Genomic DNA, 14,763 nt, shown 5'->3' with positions numbered 1-14,763 from the left:
AGACTGGAGAACGACAAGCTGCAGCCGAGGTGGAGCTTCAGCAGGAGGATGCTGGCACTTGCCATTTGGAAAACATTATAGCACTGGCATTTCATCAATACAATCTTGCATATTTAGTACTTTGCACTTACAACAGAATTTTATTTGGGCTTATGGAAAGAGCTCATTTTAATATCCACCCATCTGCGAGTAATTATTTCTGTTATAGTAGCATTCAGGCCCAACTGGCATCAGCACCATTAGCATACAAAAACAGTGTGTTTCCCCAAGAGTTTAACAAGAGAGCACTTACAACTGCAACATGTAAAAGTCTAGGCAAGGGTTTTATTTTCCTCTCCTATAAAGACAGTTAACTATTTTAAAATTGCATCCAAATCTCACTGTAATTTTGTACTTGTGCACAATGAATTCTGACAGATTACACATCTTCAGAGACACGCTTACCACTTACTCACTGCACAGAGCTTACTTAGTGCTTCACATTCACAAAAAACCCTCAGCCTCTCGCACGCGGGTTACCTTTCGCAGCCAGACACCTCTAAAAATAACATCCTCTTAAAGTGTTGAAAGATATTAAAATATAAAGTCATTAACATATAATAAGACTGGAATGGGAGCTTTGCATGCTCCGAAGCTCTCAGGGTTTGGCTTCCAGTCAAGAAAAATATATTGGATTAGTATGAGAGCAAAATTAGGATAATGTGCAGTTTAATTAGCATTACAAGATACTACATGTGTATGGAAGAGCAGAGAAGATTTATAGTATTATGCGGTAAGAAAAATAACGTTAAAAGGTTAGAATAATATCGGTTTGATATAAAGCACTACGTACTCTGAGGTTAAGTGAAAGATAACTTTGGAATGCCACCGAGCGTTCTTAAAAACACAGGTTTGAGTGTTTGCCAGTTAACTCATCTAAAAATTGTGGAAAAACCCTGCAACTTTGGTCACGTGTCGGTCAAACACTTACTTTGGCAACAACAACGTTCTCCATCAAGGAATTCAATAAACGCTGATAAAAACTCCTAGCCCTTGCACGAAGTTGCACCATTTACCCTTAACGGAACGAGCAGAAAATAAAAATAAAGAAAATACACCGGCAAGCTCAGCTCCGGAAGGGGAAGACGGGGCAGAGCTCGCAAGAGCCTGGAAAGGAAGGAAGGACCGCGCTCCGGGCGCACGCCGTCCCACCGGCCAGCCTCCTCGGGACAGCGGCTCAAGCGACGGCTGCTCGCTTCGGCTGCGCGCTTGGCCGCTCGCTCCGTTATTTCTATAGCGCACGCACGCTGGGCGCGCGCCGACCGCTGCGCCCTGCCCTCGGCACCTGCTCCCCTCGGCGCGGGCGGGATGCCGGGGCCGACCCCGTCGGGATGCGTTATTCCTGTGTTTTTCTGTTTCCAACGAGATATCGGCATCCCCGCGTTCCTCCGTGAGCTGAAGCCTGTCCTCCTTCCTGTGCATCGCTGAATTAACTTCATACTTGTCCCCCACTGGCCACAGAGCGAGGCTGCCTGCGCTCTCCCCGGGGTAGATAATCCGCCTGATGTTGACACAAGCTTTGAGACAGCAGTTGCAAAATATATTTCATATTTTCCTACTGCTTCTTCTCTCCTAGATGGGACATTTTTTTGTTGTTGTTGTTTTTGGTTTTTTTTTTTTTTTTAACACCTCCTCACTATTCTCGCCAGCATCCCCAGCACTTTGAGGGTGTCCCCGGCGAGACGCGCCTGCAGCCGACCTGCGCTCAGGGACCCCAGATCCACAGCTATCTATTTTCTCGCTGACGGTTTCCCCCCTTTCCAAAGGGGAATTCCTAAGCTCCAGCCTTCGCAGCCAAACAGCTCGCGAGCGGTGACATCCCACCGCATGCGACACGGCGTCCGTCTCGCCTGCTCGATGTCGGGAGGCAGAACGAAACGCACCCATGCGGCATCATAAACCCCGAAGTCGGCAGGGCAGGAAGGTGCCCAAGGCGGCGGGAGCCCGGCAGCACACCAGCCGGGCAGTCCCCACGCAGCCGAAGGAGACGGTTCCTCCGCACGCCGGGAGTTAAACCTACGGCACACGCAGGGATGCACCTCAAAGACTCGGGGTGAAGCTCATGCTGTACTTCAAATTTTCCAATTCATGCAGCGTCCCCAGCAGCCACTGCCATTCTGTACCGTTTTCTTTTTTGAGGGAGGAGTTGATATACTCATGCCAGATTTTGCACAGAATATTCATAGGCATAGTAGCAGAAATATGTTTTCTATTTGGTATCAGGCAACCCCGCTGCAGCCCCTCTTCCCGGCATAGACCCCAAACCTCACGCAGCCTCAGGAATGTTATCCTCTCTGTCGAGGGACGGGCACCGTTCAAACGTGAATGAAGGTTACCAGAGCCCCGACGAGTTATTAGCCAGATAGCGCGCTGCGGTCTCCCTTTATTGCCCTGTAAGAGCATCCTCCAGCTACAACCAAGACCGCCAAGTCTAATTCGAGGGAAAACCCACCATGAAGCGCATCCCTAAACACCATCTTCCCTCTGCCTGCAGAGACCCGGGGTTTCCACTAAGCCGGGATCAGAAGTCATGAAACACCAAAGCAGGAGCCCTGAACAGGTCTTTCAAGGTTAGTGCCCCGCAGGGCACCGCGCAGAGGCTGCTTTCGGAGGGGGCTAAGGCTGGAGAAGCGTTTCCAACAAGACCCTCTGCTCAAAGCTTTCAGCGTGCTGTCGGGTTTCGGCTCGATCCCAATCCATCACGCGCCGGCGCAGCCTCCCGGCTCGGGATGCAGGAACCAGACGCGGGGATGAACGTGCATGGATGAGCTCGAGGTATGCTCGGGGAGGGAGAAGTCTCTGGAGCAGCTTTAATGCCTTTTAGACCCATTGAGAGCATGTTGTGCAAATCGCTCCTGAATGCTGCCTTTTATTCTGGAGCTGGAATTGAGAAGAAAGGGCAAAATAATTGCGATTTCACATTAGTGAGGCAAAAGACACCAAGGTGCCCTCATGGCTGAGCACTAACACCCTTCTGCTTTTACACTATGTAAGTCTTGCCAAGGTGTTCTGACCAACCTCCAATACTCCATTTTCAGTATAGAGCTACTTACACTGGACTGACAACATCAGTTTGAGAAGCTACCGTACAACCATTCTGAGAACAGACAGCAGCAAGTACCTGGCCACAATTCCCTATTTTCCGTTACGACCCTTGGGTGGCAGAGGGTGAACAACAGACTGAGTGTGAAAGACAATGCGATGTCCGTCTGTCCTCTACAACCAACGGCCCTTTCCCACAGCTGGTTAGAGGCCAACATGCCACAGCCCTTCTCCAGGTGAAACCGCCCAAATAATTCACCAAGAATTACTCTGCCACAGCATCCTGACCAGAAACAGAGAAAAACCTATATATTACTCCCTAAATCTTTTCCTACCTTCCCCTCAAGTAAAGCCAGTTATTCATTTTTACTAAATATTAAAAAAAAAGAAAAGCAGTGTGCATAGACTAAGTTGCACACCCTCACCCTCACTATATTTCTTTATCCACGACTACAGGCAGAACACTACTTCGCCTCTAAAGCTTTATTCCTGTAATTTCCTTATCAAATGAGCAAGCAGGCTTTTAGAAGGCAGATATAAATTAACGGGGCCGTGTACTGCCTAACAACTACTGGAACAGGAGGACCCTGACTGCTAGTTCAGGAGATGGAGGGATACAGGTGGGAGAGGGAAGAAAACCAAGGAAACGAACATTTAGGGGGTTTATACCTGTTGCTTTGGTGGAATTAAAAATACTGGCAGGAAAGCAATGCTATTGGCAAGAATGCTGATGTAAGCGCTTCTCGAAAGCGGGTACGTCCCTCATTAAAAAGGCGAGAGGTGGAGACCTGGGAACGGACACCATCGGTGCTGGTGAAGGTAAACGCTGGTAACCCAATTCCTGCTCAGCACATTTTTTTGGATGACTCGGCAGCCGCCCCCGGCCACGACAATCAGACAGCCCTCCCCGGCCTCCACAAGGAGTTTGATCGGTCGGATCTGATGGGTATTTGATCTTATTCCAAGAGGCAGACTTTGGCAACTTTTAAGCCCGTCTCGGGACATTCACAAGGGCACGCGCTTCGCTTGGCATTTGCGAAAAACAAGTTTTTGCAGAAACGTGGCACGACACGGACTTGCTCGGAGAAGCAGCACATAAATGATGCTCCGCGAGGCTCAACTATTACAGGGATGATTTTTTTGACAACAAAACACGATCTAGTTTAGGCATAAAGTATTTTAATGAGCGGTACATAGTACCCTGCTGCCTCTCGTCTGCGAGCGGAGCCATTAGCGAAGTGCCTGCCGAACGCTAACGAACGCGCCGACAGAATCACTTTTGTGTTCCACAGCGTGTCCGTCTGAAGGGATTATTTAGATTTTATAACGTCAGTCAAGGCTGCATGTACCACTGATCCCCAAATCTGCTATCGCATCTCAGAGGGACAGCAATCGAAGAGTCGATGAATTAAAGCGGCACTAACAGACTTTTCATCTTGAAGCCAAACTGGTGATGCAACGCCCCGCAGCTTCTGGGACAAAGATGTGAACTACAATGCCTCAACCTCTGCCATGAAAAATTGCCCTTGTATCTTAAATGAGTTACATATTTGACTACCCTGTAAGATAGGGAAGCGGGGCGTTATCGAGCTGCCAAATCTCACTCCTGTCATGAGGTCATTTCTGGCACGTGGCCAGGCGAGATTTCTGCCAAAATCTCGGTGCTGACCATCGCTCCCCGTCCTTCCCCCCGCTCCTCTCCCTCCCGCCTCGGGTCAGGAAGCGGGGCGGGGGGGGAAATGGTCATGGAGAGGAATATTTTTGTTTTTTAAAATCAGTTTGTACAATCGCAATGCATGCAGTCATTACTCGGCCTCTTTACTGAAAATACTTCGCATAACTAAACACAGCGAAAGGACCGTTTGAGGGCTCACAGCACCGTCTTTATCAGGACACTGGATCCCCCCAATGCACCCCGACCCTGACCGGTCCCTGGGAGAGAGATGTCATTGATCGGATCTCTTGAAATAATTATTTAGTAATTTCTGCTTAATTTATGTAAGCATCTGCCTCCCGACACACGTGCACGGGACCCCACTTTGGATTTAGCAGCAGCGCAGCTTGGCTGCTACCGGCTGGAAAGCAGCTGGGAACCCCATACATACCCCAAAGCTTTTCACACTGTTGACAGTAACTTCTTAAATAAGGCTGTTTGCAAATACCTCATTTCCTTGCTTTAATCGCAGAAGGGATATATTCACAGCATCCTAAGACACAGAAGGTGGGTTTTTTTAGCTGCACACAGACTCAAGCGAGCAGTAAGGCAGAAAAGTCAGTGAGAAACAGGAGAGCAGCACTACTACAAATAACATTAATTACACGTTGTCACAGCACCAGTTTCCAAACAGAGCGTTTTCGGTGCCAGCAGTTAGGCTGCAAGCTGTACGCTGCCCATTAAACTTCGCGTTTCACGTGCCCTTACTACAAGGAAACTTTCTCTCACAACCAACTGCTTCAATATGTCCAAAAGAATTTTTCATCTTACGCCTGACAGGCCAGATGTAAAATAAAGAAATAAATAATTAGCATTACCTTATCTGGAGTATGTCAGCTGTAGCAAGCGACGCTTGGATCTTCGTACACATCCAGAGACAAATTATCTAACGCTGTAATTTATGAATGCCTCAACTATTTATCCTGGTATTTCATTATACATTCGCTGGAAAGAAGAGCTCTAAAGACTAAACAGATCCAGCACGATAACACGAAAGGAACTTCAGCCGCATGCTATTACAAGACAACCTAAGAATTCCAACACGACATCAAGCTGCTCCGACTCACTTTATGCTGACACCGCTTAAGGACTGAAGGGGGGGGGGGGGGGGAAGCAATGACCAGATAGTGCGGGTTCTCTCCGGTTCAACACTTACTTAGATTTTATTATGGGAAACTGCAGAATCCAAATACCCACTGGAAGGCGCGAGCCCGGCTTTCCCGGGAGCAGCCGAGGCCGGCGCAGCGGAACGGCTGCCCGCTGCCAAGTAGGAGGAAGAGTTTCCAAACTCGCAGCTTTATCAAAGCTATTTTTGTCCTGCCCCCCCCCACTCCTTCTCCCCGCCATGCATTGATAACCAGCAAGGCAAGGGCTGCCGGGGTGCTGAGGCAGGGCTTTGGGTCTCCGCTCCCCCCCTGACCCCCGGGATCCCCCCCCCAGCAAAGCCACCCAGCACCTTTGGGGAGCGGGCCATCCGCTCGCGAGGCTCAAAGGGGAGGAAACTCCTTCCTCCAGCTTATCCTGCTTGCAGCGAGGTTTCGTGCCTGGAAAAAATGAGCTAAGTTTGCGAGCGGAGGCCCCAGCTCCGCTCTTGCTCTCCCAGAGGCTCTCGGGACAGGCGAGCCCCCCCGGGCACCACGGCTCCCAGGGGCTCCGTACGCCAGCGAGGAAAATTGGAGGCAGAAGCCAACCTGTCCTGCACAGTTCGGGGGGCAAGGGACGGGGGGGGGGACGACCCCCCCCCCAAAAAAAGGCTGATGCATCTTGGTTGCAGGGCAAGGGCGGGGGGGGGTTAAAAAAAAAAAAATTAAAAAAAAAAATCAAATAATCAAAACCACCCCAGGAGGGGAGCAGTGGTGCGCAGGGAACAGGATTTGCACCGTAAAAGGCGGTGGGCCGGAGGAGCAGATTTAAAGCTGAGCTGTGCAGAGCTCTCCAGCCGCAGGGTCGCCCGCCCGGGGAGGAAGAGGAGGAGGAGGATGAGGAGGAGGAGGAGGAGACCTCCGCCGATGGCTGAGGAGCGCCCGGGGCTGTCCCGGCCACAAACACCGCGCTCTTCCCCCCCGGCAAAGGCCGGGCTGTCGGGAGCGGAGCCGATACGGCGGGGCTGTCACGACGGAGCGATAGGACAACGGCGGGCAGCAGCAGGTGGAGCGCGGCCGGCCCTCGGCAGCCCCTCGGAGACCCCCGGAGCACCGGCTGCCCCTTCACGCTTTCCAGCCAAGGCAAAGCAAACCAAGTTCTCCCCAAATTTAACTCCCGCCGGCGCCGCTTTGGGGCTTTTTCCACCCCTCCCCCCCTTTTTCCAAGTGCGGTGTCCCCCCCCCCCCCCCCCCCACCACCACCCCCCCGGCCCGGCACCCACCTGCTGGCGCCTCTCCGCTCCCTCGGCGGGTCTCTGCGGCCGGCCGGCGGCCGGGGAGCCCGGTGGCGCTGCCGCCGTTCCGTCCCGCCGCGGAGGAGCGGCGGGCTGCGGGCCGCGGTCCCGGCGGAGCTCGGAGCGCAGCTCCAGGTAACAGCCCAGCGTCAGGACGTGCAGCGCCAGCGACAGCGCGAAGAAACCGAGGAAAAGCCGCCAGCTGCCGCCGCCGCCGCCACCGCCGCCGCCGCCGCAGGCGCAGCCGCCGCGGGGCTCGGCCGCCGCCTCCCCCCTGCGCTCCGTCCCCATGGCCGGCGGTAACGGAGCGGCGAGGCGCCGAGCCGCTACTGCTCCATGCTCGGCCGGGGCGCGCCGTGCCGCCGCGGGGCTGCGCGGCCGGGGCCGCCCCAGCGCCCCGCCACGGGGGCGGGGCTCCGAGCGGGGCGGGGCCGGGAGGGAGGGCGGGGACGAGAGGCCGCCGGAGCCACGCCCCGCCACGCCCCGCCCCGCTCCGGTGCGCGGCCGGCGGGAGGGAGCGGGGCAGGGCGGATGGATGGATGGATTCAAGGATGGATGGATGGATTCAAGGATGGATGGACGGATGGATGGATGGATTCAAGGATGGACGGATGGACGTCGGTAGAAAGATGTCACGTCCGCCGCCGCTCCTCCCGGCAGCCTTTATTTTGTGGCCGCTGGCGGGGGATGATGCGGTTTTTTTGGGCACAAGGTGTTGCGGGTGGTGGGAGCTCGCAGAGGGGATGGGACGGGACGCGCACACACACACGCGAGCGCGGGAGCAGGGTCCGCCGAGGGGTATCGCACGCCCGCACGCCGGGGCTCCCACCCACGGGCACCCGCTGCCAGCCTGCGGCACGCGCCCACGTCTTCCAGCGTCGTCTTCGTTCTTTTCTTTACAAACAGAGCGGAGAGTTACAGGCCGATGCTGAAAATAAGAGGGCGGGTGGTTGCTCAGCGCCGGGGCATGCGTCGCTCACGTTGGGAGCGAGCTGGACAAGGGTGGAAACCGAGAGCTCATCTGGTCCGAAGGGGAGTTTGCTGCAGCCCCCTCGGGACGGAAAACACCCGAGAGCGGGGTCACGTTAGGCAAAGAGTCTCTCCAAGGGGGTTTCATCGCCGGGCGGTTGCACGTGCGGAGGATCCTCTGCGGTGAGAAATCGGAGGAGGGTTTCTGAGAGCAGATACCAAAGAGATCCAAAGCTCAGGGCTCAGCAGGCAGACTTTAATTCTGTAGGCACCGCTTGGAAGGCGAATGCAGCTGAGCGCTGGGAGCCCAGCAGGTTTTTGAATGTTTTGGGGGCAACTATCAACGCCTTCTCCAGCTTTTTGGAGGTTGATTGTGACTGCTAGAAATGCAGCGAAGGTGGAAAGCAGCTTGGGCAAAAGTTAACTGGGAGGAAGTGTGGGTTTTGAGAGGGAAGGCTGTGAACTTCAAGAAAGCAGGCTTGAATAAACCATGAGTTTGGGTATCTGTCCCTCAGAAGACAAGGGGTGGGGGAAGACGTCCAGGGAGTTGCCAGTTCCTTATTGGAATTAGAGTAATGGCACATCTGCAGACCATCCCGATGCAGAAGCGAGATAGAAAGAATAGCATGAGATCAGCTTGGTCATCTCCAACACAATAAGGAACACGCACAGAAAGTATAAATCAGACCAATCCCTAATACCGAGTGTAGAAGAATAGCGCAAACACGTGGGGACAGAGCTGGAAGGAGGAAGGCTCCGATCGCGGGGGAGTGCGAGGACAGACAGCGAGTGGCGTGGGAGATAAGGAAACATCAACAAGTATGTCAGTAAACAAGGAGAGAAAAACCAGGTGGTTCTTCTCAGCAAGGAGGAACACGTACTGCTGAAATGGAAGCGAACAGAAGGGTTGGGACTATTTTAGTGAGAAATTATATTGAAAAAAAAGCATTCAAGTTTCAGTCAGGCAACTGCTAACACCGGCAACAGGTAAGACGAGGGAAGGGGAGGTGGAGCAGGGAGGGAACCTTGAGGATTTTTGCAAATAGCTGGGCCTAACGAAGATGAAGGTTTAGCCAACTCATTAGGGGTTATCACTGGGAATTTGTGAGGTCAGGGGGAGCTTAAAAGACAGGGTGCGGATGAATAAAATATTGGGAAATTACTATAGAGGCCACACGGCTTGGCTAAATATCCCCCAAACATTGCAAATAATCAAGGTGTTTGTTAGCACCTGGATGGTGAGAGGGAAAGGAGGGCAGCTAACGGGGGGGCGGGTGTTGAGGGGGACCTTGTCAGGCCAATCTGACCTCCCTGGTGACCAGGTAGAGCAAAGCTGGCAACTGCTTTATCTTCATTTCCAGGATGCTTTGACATTCCTGCTGCTGACCGGTTCCCTCGCCTGGGTCACTGTAAGGCTCACCAGCCCCTGGGGCTTGCAAGAGCCGATGCAGGAGGAAGGCAGAAACCCCTGGCCGAGCAGGGGACACCCCTTAAATGAGCATTTGCACAGCAGGGAGCAGTTTATCGACAGTTTACAGTCAAGGAAGCAACGTTTCAAAAGGAGCTCTGCAGAAGTCTTTGCTGGTTCTACTACCAATCAGTGTTTTTACTGGATAATGAAATAGAGAACGAGATTAGTAAGATTCTGTACAATGCCTATGTGCCACAGGCTGCAAGGAAGTTCGAATACAGCATTAGAAATTATCTTAACAAATTGGAGAGGTGGCCTGAAGATAATAGGATACGATTTGAAAGACTAAAAGAAAAAAAAAAAGGAAAAAAGAAAAAATAGTGCAAAGGTCTTAATGGAAGGAAGAAGCAGAGGGTGAGGCAGGAGTGGCTAGGTGGCACTGCTGAGGAGCACTTCCAGCTGGTTTTAGAGGATCAGATAATGCAGAGCACATCATCAGTGCTGGGGAAGCAAGCACTGAGGGGGAACATTATAATGACCATCAGATCTATAGGAAGGGTAGCCACACCGAGGACTATCACCTAGGAAATCCCTTGGGCTCAGGAGTTGTGGGTGACCGATGCCGGCGAAGCTCCCCCGGGACGTTAGAGCTGTGGCTCTTGGCCCCGTGCTGGACGTGCTGCGGGGAGGTCTCGCGTGCCTGGTGATGCCCAGGGATGGGACCTGCGAGCCCACCTTCTGCTGATGCCCAGGGACGGGACCTGCGAGCCCACCTTCTGCTGATGCCCAGGGACGGGACCTGCGAGCCCACCTTCTGCTGCAGGGCGCTCAGGGCTGGACTCGGAGAGTCGGGTGGTCCCTTGCAGGTCTGTGTTCCCGTGCTCCGTCATCCCCTGGGTAGGGCGAGTTTTACACGAGGCTGTCCTTTCCAGGAGAAAGCATTCCAAGTCCTGCAACAGATTGCCTGGGAATTTGTGGGGTCTTCATCGCTCAGTATTTCATAGATTACAGCTATAAAGAATACTATAGTTGCTGTTTATCCTGCCTTTGGGGAGGAGGATGAACTAGATGACCTCTTTGTAGTCCTTCCTAGAGCCTTATTTTTCTGCAATAGGGTTTTTTTTGCTTTAAGTTCTGTGTAATCCTCATGAAATTATATGAGAGTCTCTGTTTTCATTTAAGAAAGAAATGTTTCCCTAATATTTGTGAAGAAAAAATTGGAAGCATTAACCACTGCCAACCCTAACAACTCCAGAGCAAAAAGCAAATAAAAGCAAATGAACTCTCTGTACAAAACTCTGTGATTATTTTCGGACAGTTTATAATTATTTGAATGCTTAGGGTTGTTACTGTTTTTCAAGATCAAGATCCAAATTATTTAAAAACTATCATACATTGACCTACTCAGACTTGCCATAGCCTAGTTCCATTTTCAAGAGTAATTTATGTTACTTTTAAGATGTATTTTAGAGGTCAAGTAGCCCAGCATTCCCTGAAATACTTTGTGCCATGTATGTTCATAGGGTCTTAAAGACAGGTCCGTATTGCAAATGTCTTAAGTCCAAGCTGCGTAGCTGGGTCAAGCAGGTATTAATATTAACTGTTCGTAAGAAACGAGTTCACCGTTTCTGCTCGGATCTCATTTGGGGCATTTGCCAAATCCTCAAATTGAGGTACTTCTGCCTCCTAGAGCAGATCACCGTGCAGCGTCCCACCAATTAAAAAGAAATCCCAGCTGATGATATAATTAATACGTGTCATCCCAGACCTGAGAGAGGTCCTCGTGCATTGACCGCGTGGCACTGGTCAAGCCCCACAAACGGAGGCATTGCACTGTTTCTCCAGTATTTTATTTTAATTCCTCTTGCTCTAAAGCATCGCTGCCAGCTTCAGGCTTTGGTGAGAGCGCGTGGTGGGGAGCCCTCCCCTGCCACAGACGTTTTCTTTCTGAACCACGGGTCCTCTTTCTCAGCTGAATGCAACCAGTGCCCTTTGTTTTCCAAGTTTTGTCCCTTTTTACTGTGCCATCCCTGATAAACTTCAGTATACGGATGAAGAACCTCAAAGGTTTCAGTTTTCTTCTGTAGCCCAGCCTCATCGCTCCAAGGAGTCCTGGTCCAGGACAGGCCGGAGCCAGAGGACAGAAAAGCTAACGGCTGCAGAAATGACACAGCTTTGTAATGCTTTGGATGGGCTGATCAAAGGCAGGGGCCACAATAGGAAAATAAAGAACAGTTCTTTTTAATCAGAAAATAATATTACTTCTTTCACAAGGAAGAGGTCCCCCCACCCAAATTTTGCCTCTTTATATCTGCTAGAGTTTATTGGGTCCAGCTGCCCCTGCTTTTTTTCCCCTGTGAACAATGGAGAGAAATCTAGGAAAAAAGGAAACTTTCCAAAAATAAAGGCATTGTTCCCTCCAGCCCATGTAGTCCGACAGAGTCCTCTGGAGGGTGGGCAGAGGCCAAAGAGGAGAAGAACACACAGAGGCAAGATCTCTAATGCCACGGGACTTTTTCTCTTGCTTCCTAAACTTGCTGATTTTTCCAGCATCACAGCACAGCGGAGCCTTCCCATCCCAGCAGGATTTAACCAAAGGTGAGAGGAGGACCTGTGATAGCAGCCTTGTCAGTTTAGAAGATCTCCCTTTCTTTTGGCATGGGTAACACTCTCTCAGCATAACACAGGGCACTTTATGGCAGGTCCAAGTGCTAGTTGCTATGCATATTTAACAGATCAGGGAATCTCTTAGAAGGATGTTGTAAAGAAGATTATAGCCCATTTCCCATTTACGTTTTGGCAACAGCTGTAATATTTGCAGCAGCAATAGAGTAGATTTTAACATGTATGACCTAAAAGCTTTGGAATTCATGACTTTCCTTTGAGGAAAGCTCCGCTAAATTTCAGGAAAGCCATCTCTTTTACTCTCTCCGTGATGTTAGCAACAACGTTAGTACAATAAAGTCTCCTGAAAGCTGAAGTCATAGCATACCGACAGTGTGTCCTCAGGTACATTTATAAGCCCTTAGGACAAAGGATCCTGACTTTTATAAAGCCTCCCTACATCACTGCAATTACAATTATTTTTCCTCGGTGAGAGACGAGATGTTTCATACAATCTGGTTTACTTAAGACTGTCTTTTCAGTAACTATGAGCTCTGCCTGTGCAGTAAAGGACTGCTTCCATAGGGACATGGATTGAATAATATGTTCACATTATGAGAGCAACATGTACTAAGCAATTGCATTCATGGGATGCCTCTTCCCTGGCTCCGTCTACAACCCTTCTGAGATTTTCCCTCTCTCAGGCCATCACTATCTTTCTCTGATCATTCATCTGTCCCTCCCATCTCACTCCATGAATTCTTATAACTGTCATTTAAAATGACACCTACCGAGCTTCTCATCCCTCTCCTCAAACTCTCCTGCACCAGGATCATCCCATTCCCCCCACTTGACTGGCAGTCAGTGTAACAGGCTTCAAAGAGATATGCAAGACAGAGAGGATGATTAGAAAATCCTCGATATCCCGGTGTCAGCTAAACAGCCACTGCATTTTAAGCCTGAATTCTCTTTTTTCTCATAAGCACTAGGCAGTGTTTACAGAGTGCAGTGCACACAGCATCACTCCAGAGTCCATTTTACGTCAGTAAACATGAAAAAAGGAAAAGCAAAACCTACCACTGTGTATTGACAGACGTATTTTCTGAGATGCACTAATAATTATCAACAAGCAATAATAATAGCAAAAAAAAATTATGTATGCTTGTGTCCTTTTTACAGAGAGGGGAAAAAAAAAGTCTATGGGCTCTTACTGTGCCTATTTTCACACGTTCTTCCCCCTGTACTACTGACTTCTAAGAACTAGCAGCACGTTGACATCTAGCTTTCCTGTATAGACAAGTCCTTGCTTTGCTTTCTGTTTTACAGGAAGATGGAGGCCTAATTGCTTAGCCAGCTTTGCTATTTCATTTCATTACAGAGTATACAAGGAGGAGGTTTGGCCAAAGAAGGCGAAGTTAAGCCTAAACACAGCTTCTTCTAGAAAGGGTAACTAGGATGTTGCTCTTGGTTCTGTTGTATGTTTATTTATATGTTATTTGGTGATAATGAAAAACAAATGTTAGGAATCTATTCAGTTCTTAAACTTTTATAGACTTATTGTCTTTATTTTCAACTGTGCAACCGTCTCTCAGCCTCCCCCTCCCTCAGACACATGGAAGTGCAGTCGGTGACCAGCGTCAGCTGTGCTCTTACTCATCCTGGCTGGAACAATGATATTCCACACCACGTTATACAACCTCCCCGGTACTCGCTGCCTCGTCACCCCCGACCCTTCGGCTCCCCACATCCCAGGTCACTCGGGCGAGCGGGCAGCGGGGGAATCTTCCAAGTTATTGTCCCGGAGTGCCGGTTTCAGGACTCGCTGCTGCCAATGAAAGAGGATATGGTCTTTGCCTCAAGGAATATATGTCTTATATGAAAGACACCCTTTCAGAAAGCCCACAGCCTGCTTTGCCCCTTGCTTGTATCAGTAACGCTCGCTCACCAACAGCCCGTGCGAAAACACGGAGGAGGAGAAGGGAGCTGCACCATGCAGCTAACGCTTAGCTGGACCCGAGGACCGAGAGGAGGGTGCTCCTCTCCTCTGCCCCTTGCCAGGGGACGGCAGGGCTTTCCCCAGGTTCCAGCATTTCTGGCGCAGGCATTTGCCCGACCTGTCTGCCAGGGAGCCCGGATCTGGATTTGGTGCTCCTCGGGGCTGAGGGGGGGAAGAAAACCGTCCCGCAGAGCCGCGCTCCCTCTATCCGGGTGGGAGACCTCCGAAGCACGTCCCTTCCCACCTAAACCAAACACGGTGACCGCCCTCAAAGCAGAAGCAGATGGGTCTTGCAGCACGCTTTGCCCGTACCGGGGCTCAAGCTGTGGCCCCGCTCCATCTGCAAATGATTTCGGTCACTTTATATTGGTCTCCGTTAATGCACGGCACAAATTACCTCTTTGGAGAAGCAATCCTGATTAAATTATTATCCACAGAATTTAAATCTCTAAAGCAAGAGAAGCAGAAGCCAAAGAGGCTGAAATGCACACACACGCCACAAACCTAGGGCGGGGGGGTTCCAGGACACGTCCTGTCAGATCTCCCTGTGGCTGGAGGAGAGACGACAGTCACGAAACCACGGTTACAACCTGCTCTGCAGGGGTAAGCCT

General features: G+C 50.9%; 1 protein-coding gene across 2 annotated transcripts in view; it reads right to left on the bottom strand.

The window, feature by feature from the left end:
• EDA (ectodysplasin A) overlaps positions 1-7,580 on the bottom strand; it is an 84,027-nt gene extending 76,447 nt beyond the window's left edge. The window contains exon 1 of one of the 2 annotated variants that reach the window (XM_029997279.1): positions 7,161-7,580. In XM_029997279.1, the coding sequence (XP_029853139.1) occupies positions 7,161-7,463 (303 nt within the window). In that variant the 5' untranslated portion in view covers positions 7,464-7,580. The remainder of the gene's footprint in view (positions 1-7,160) is intronic. The other variant, XM_029997278.1, reaches the window with a different exon arrangement.
• Positions 7,581-14,763: the final 7,183 nt, after the last annotated feature.

Source organism: Aquila chrysaetos, chromosome 21 (assembly GCF_900496995.4).
Source record: "Aquila chrysaetos chrysaetos chromosome 21, bAquChr1.4, whole genome shotgun sequence".
NCBI lineage: Eukaryota > Metazoa > Chordata > Aves > Accipitriformes > Accipitridae > Aquila > Aquila chrysaetos.
This window is presented reverse-complemented; position numbering and strand designations above follow the sequence as displayed.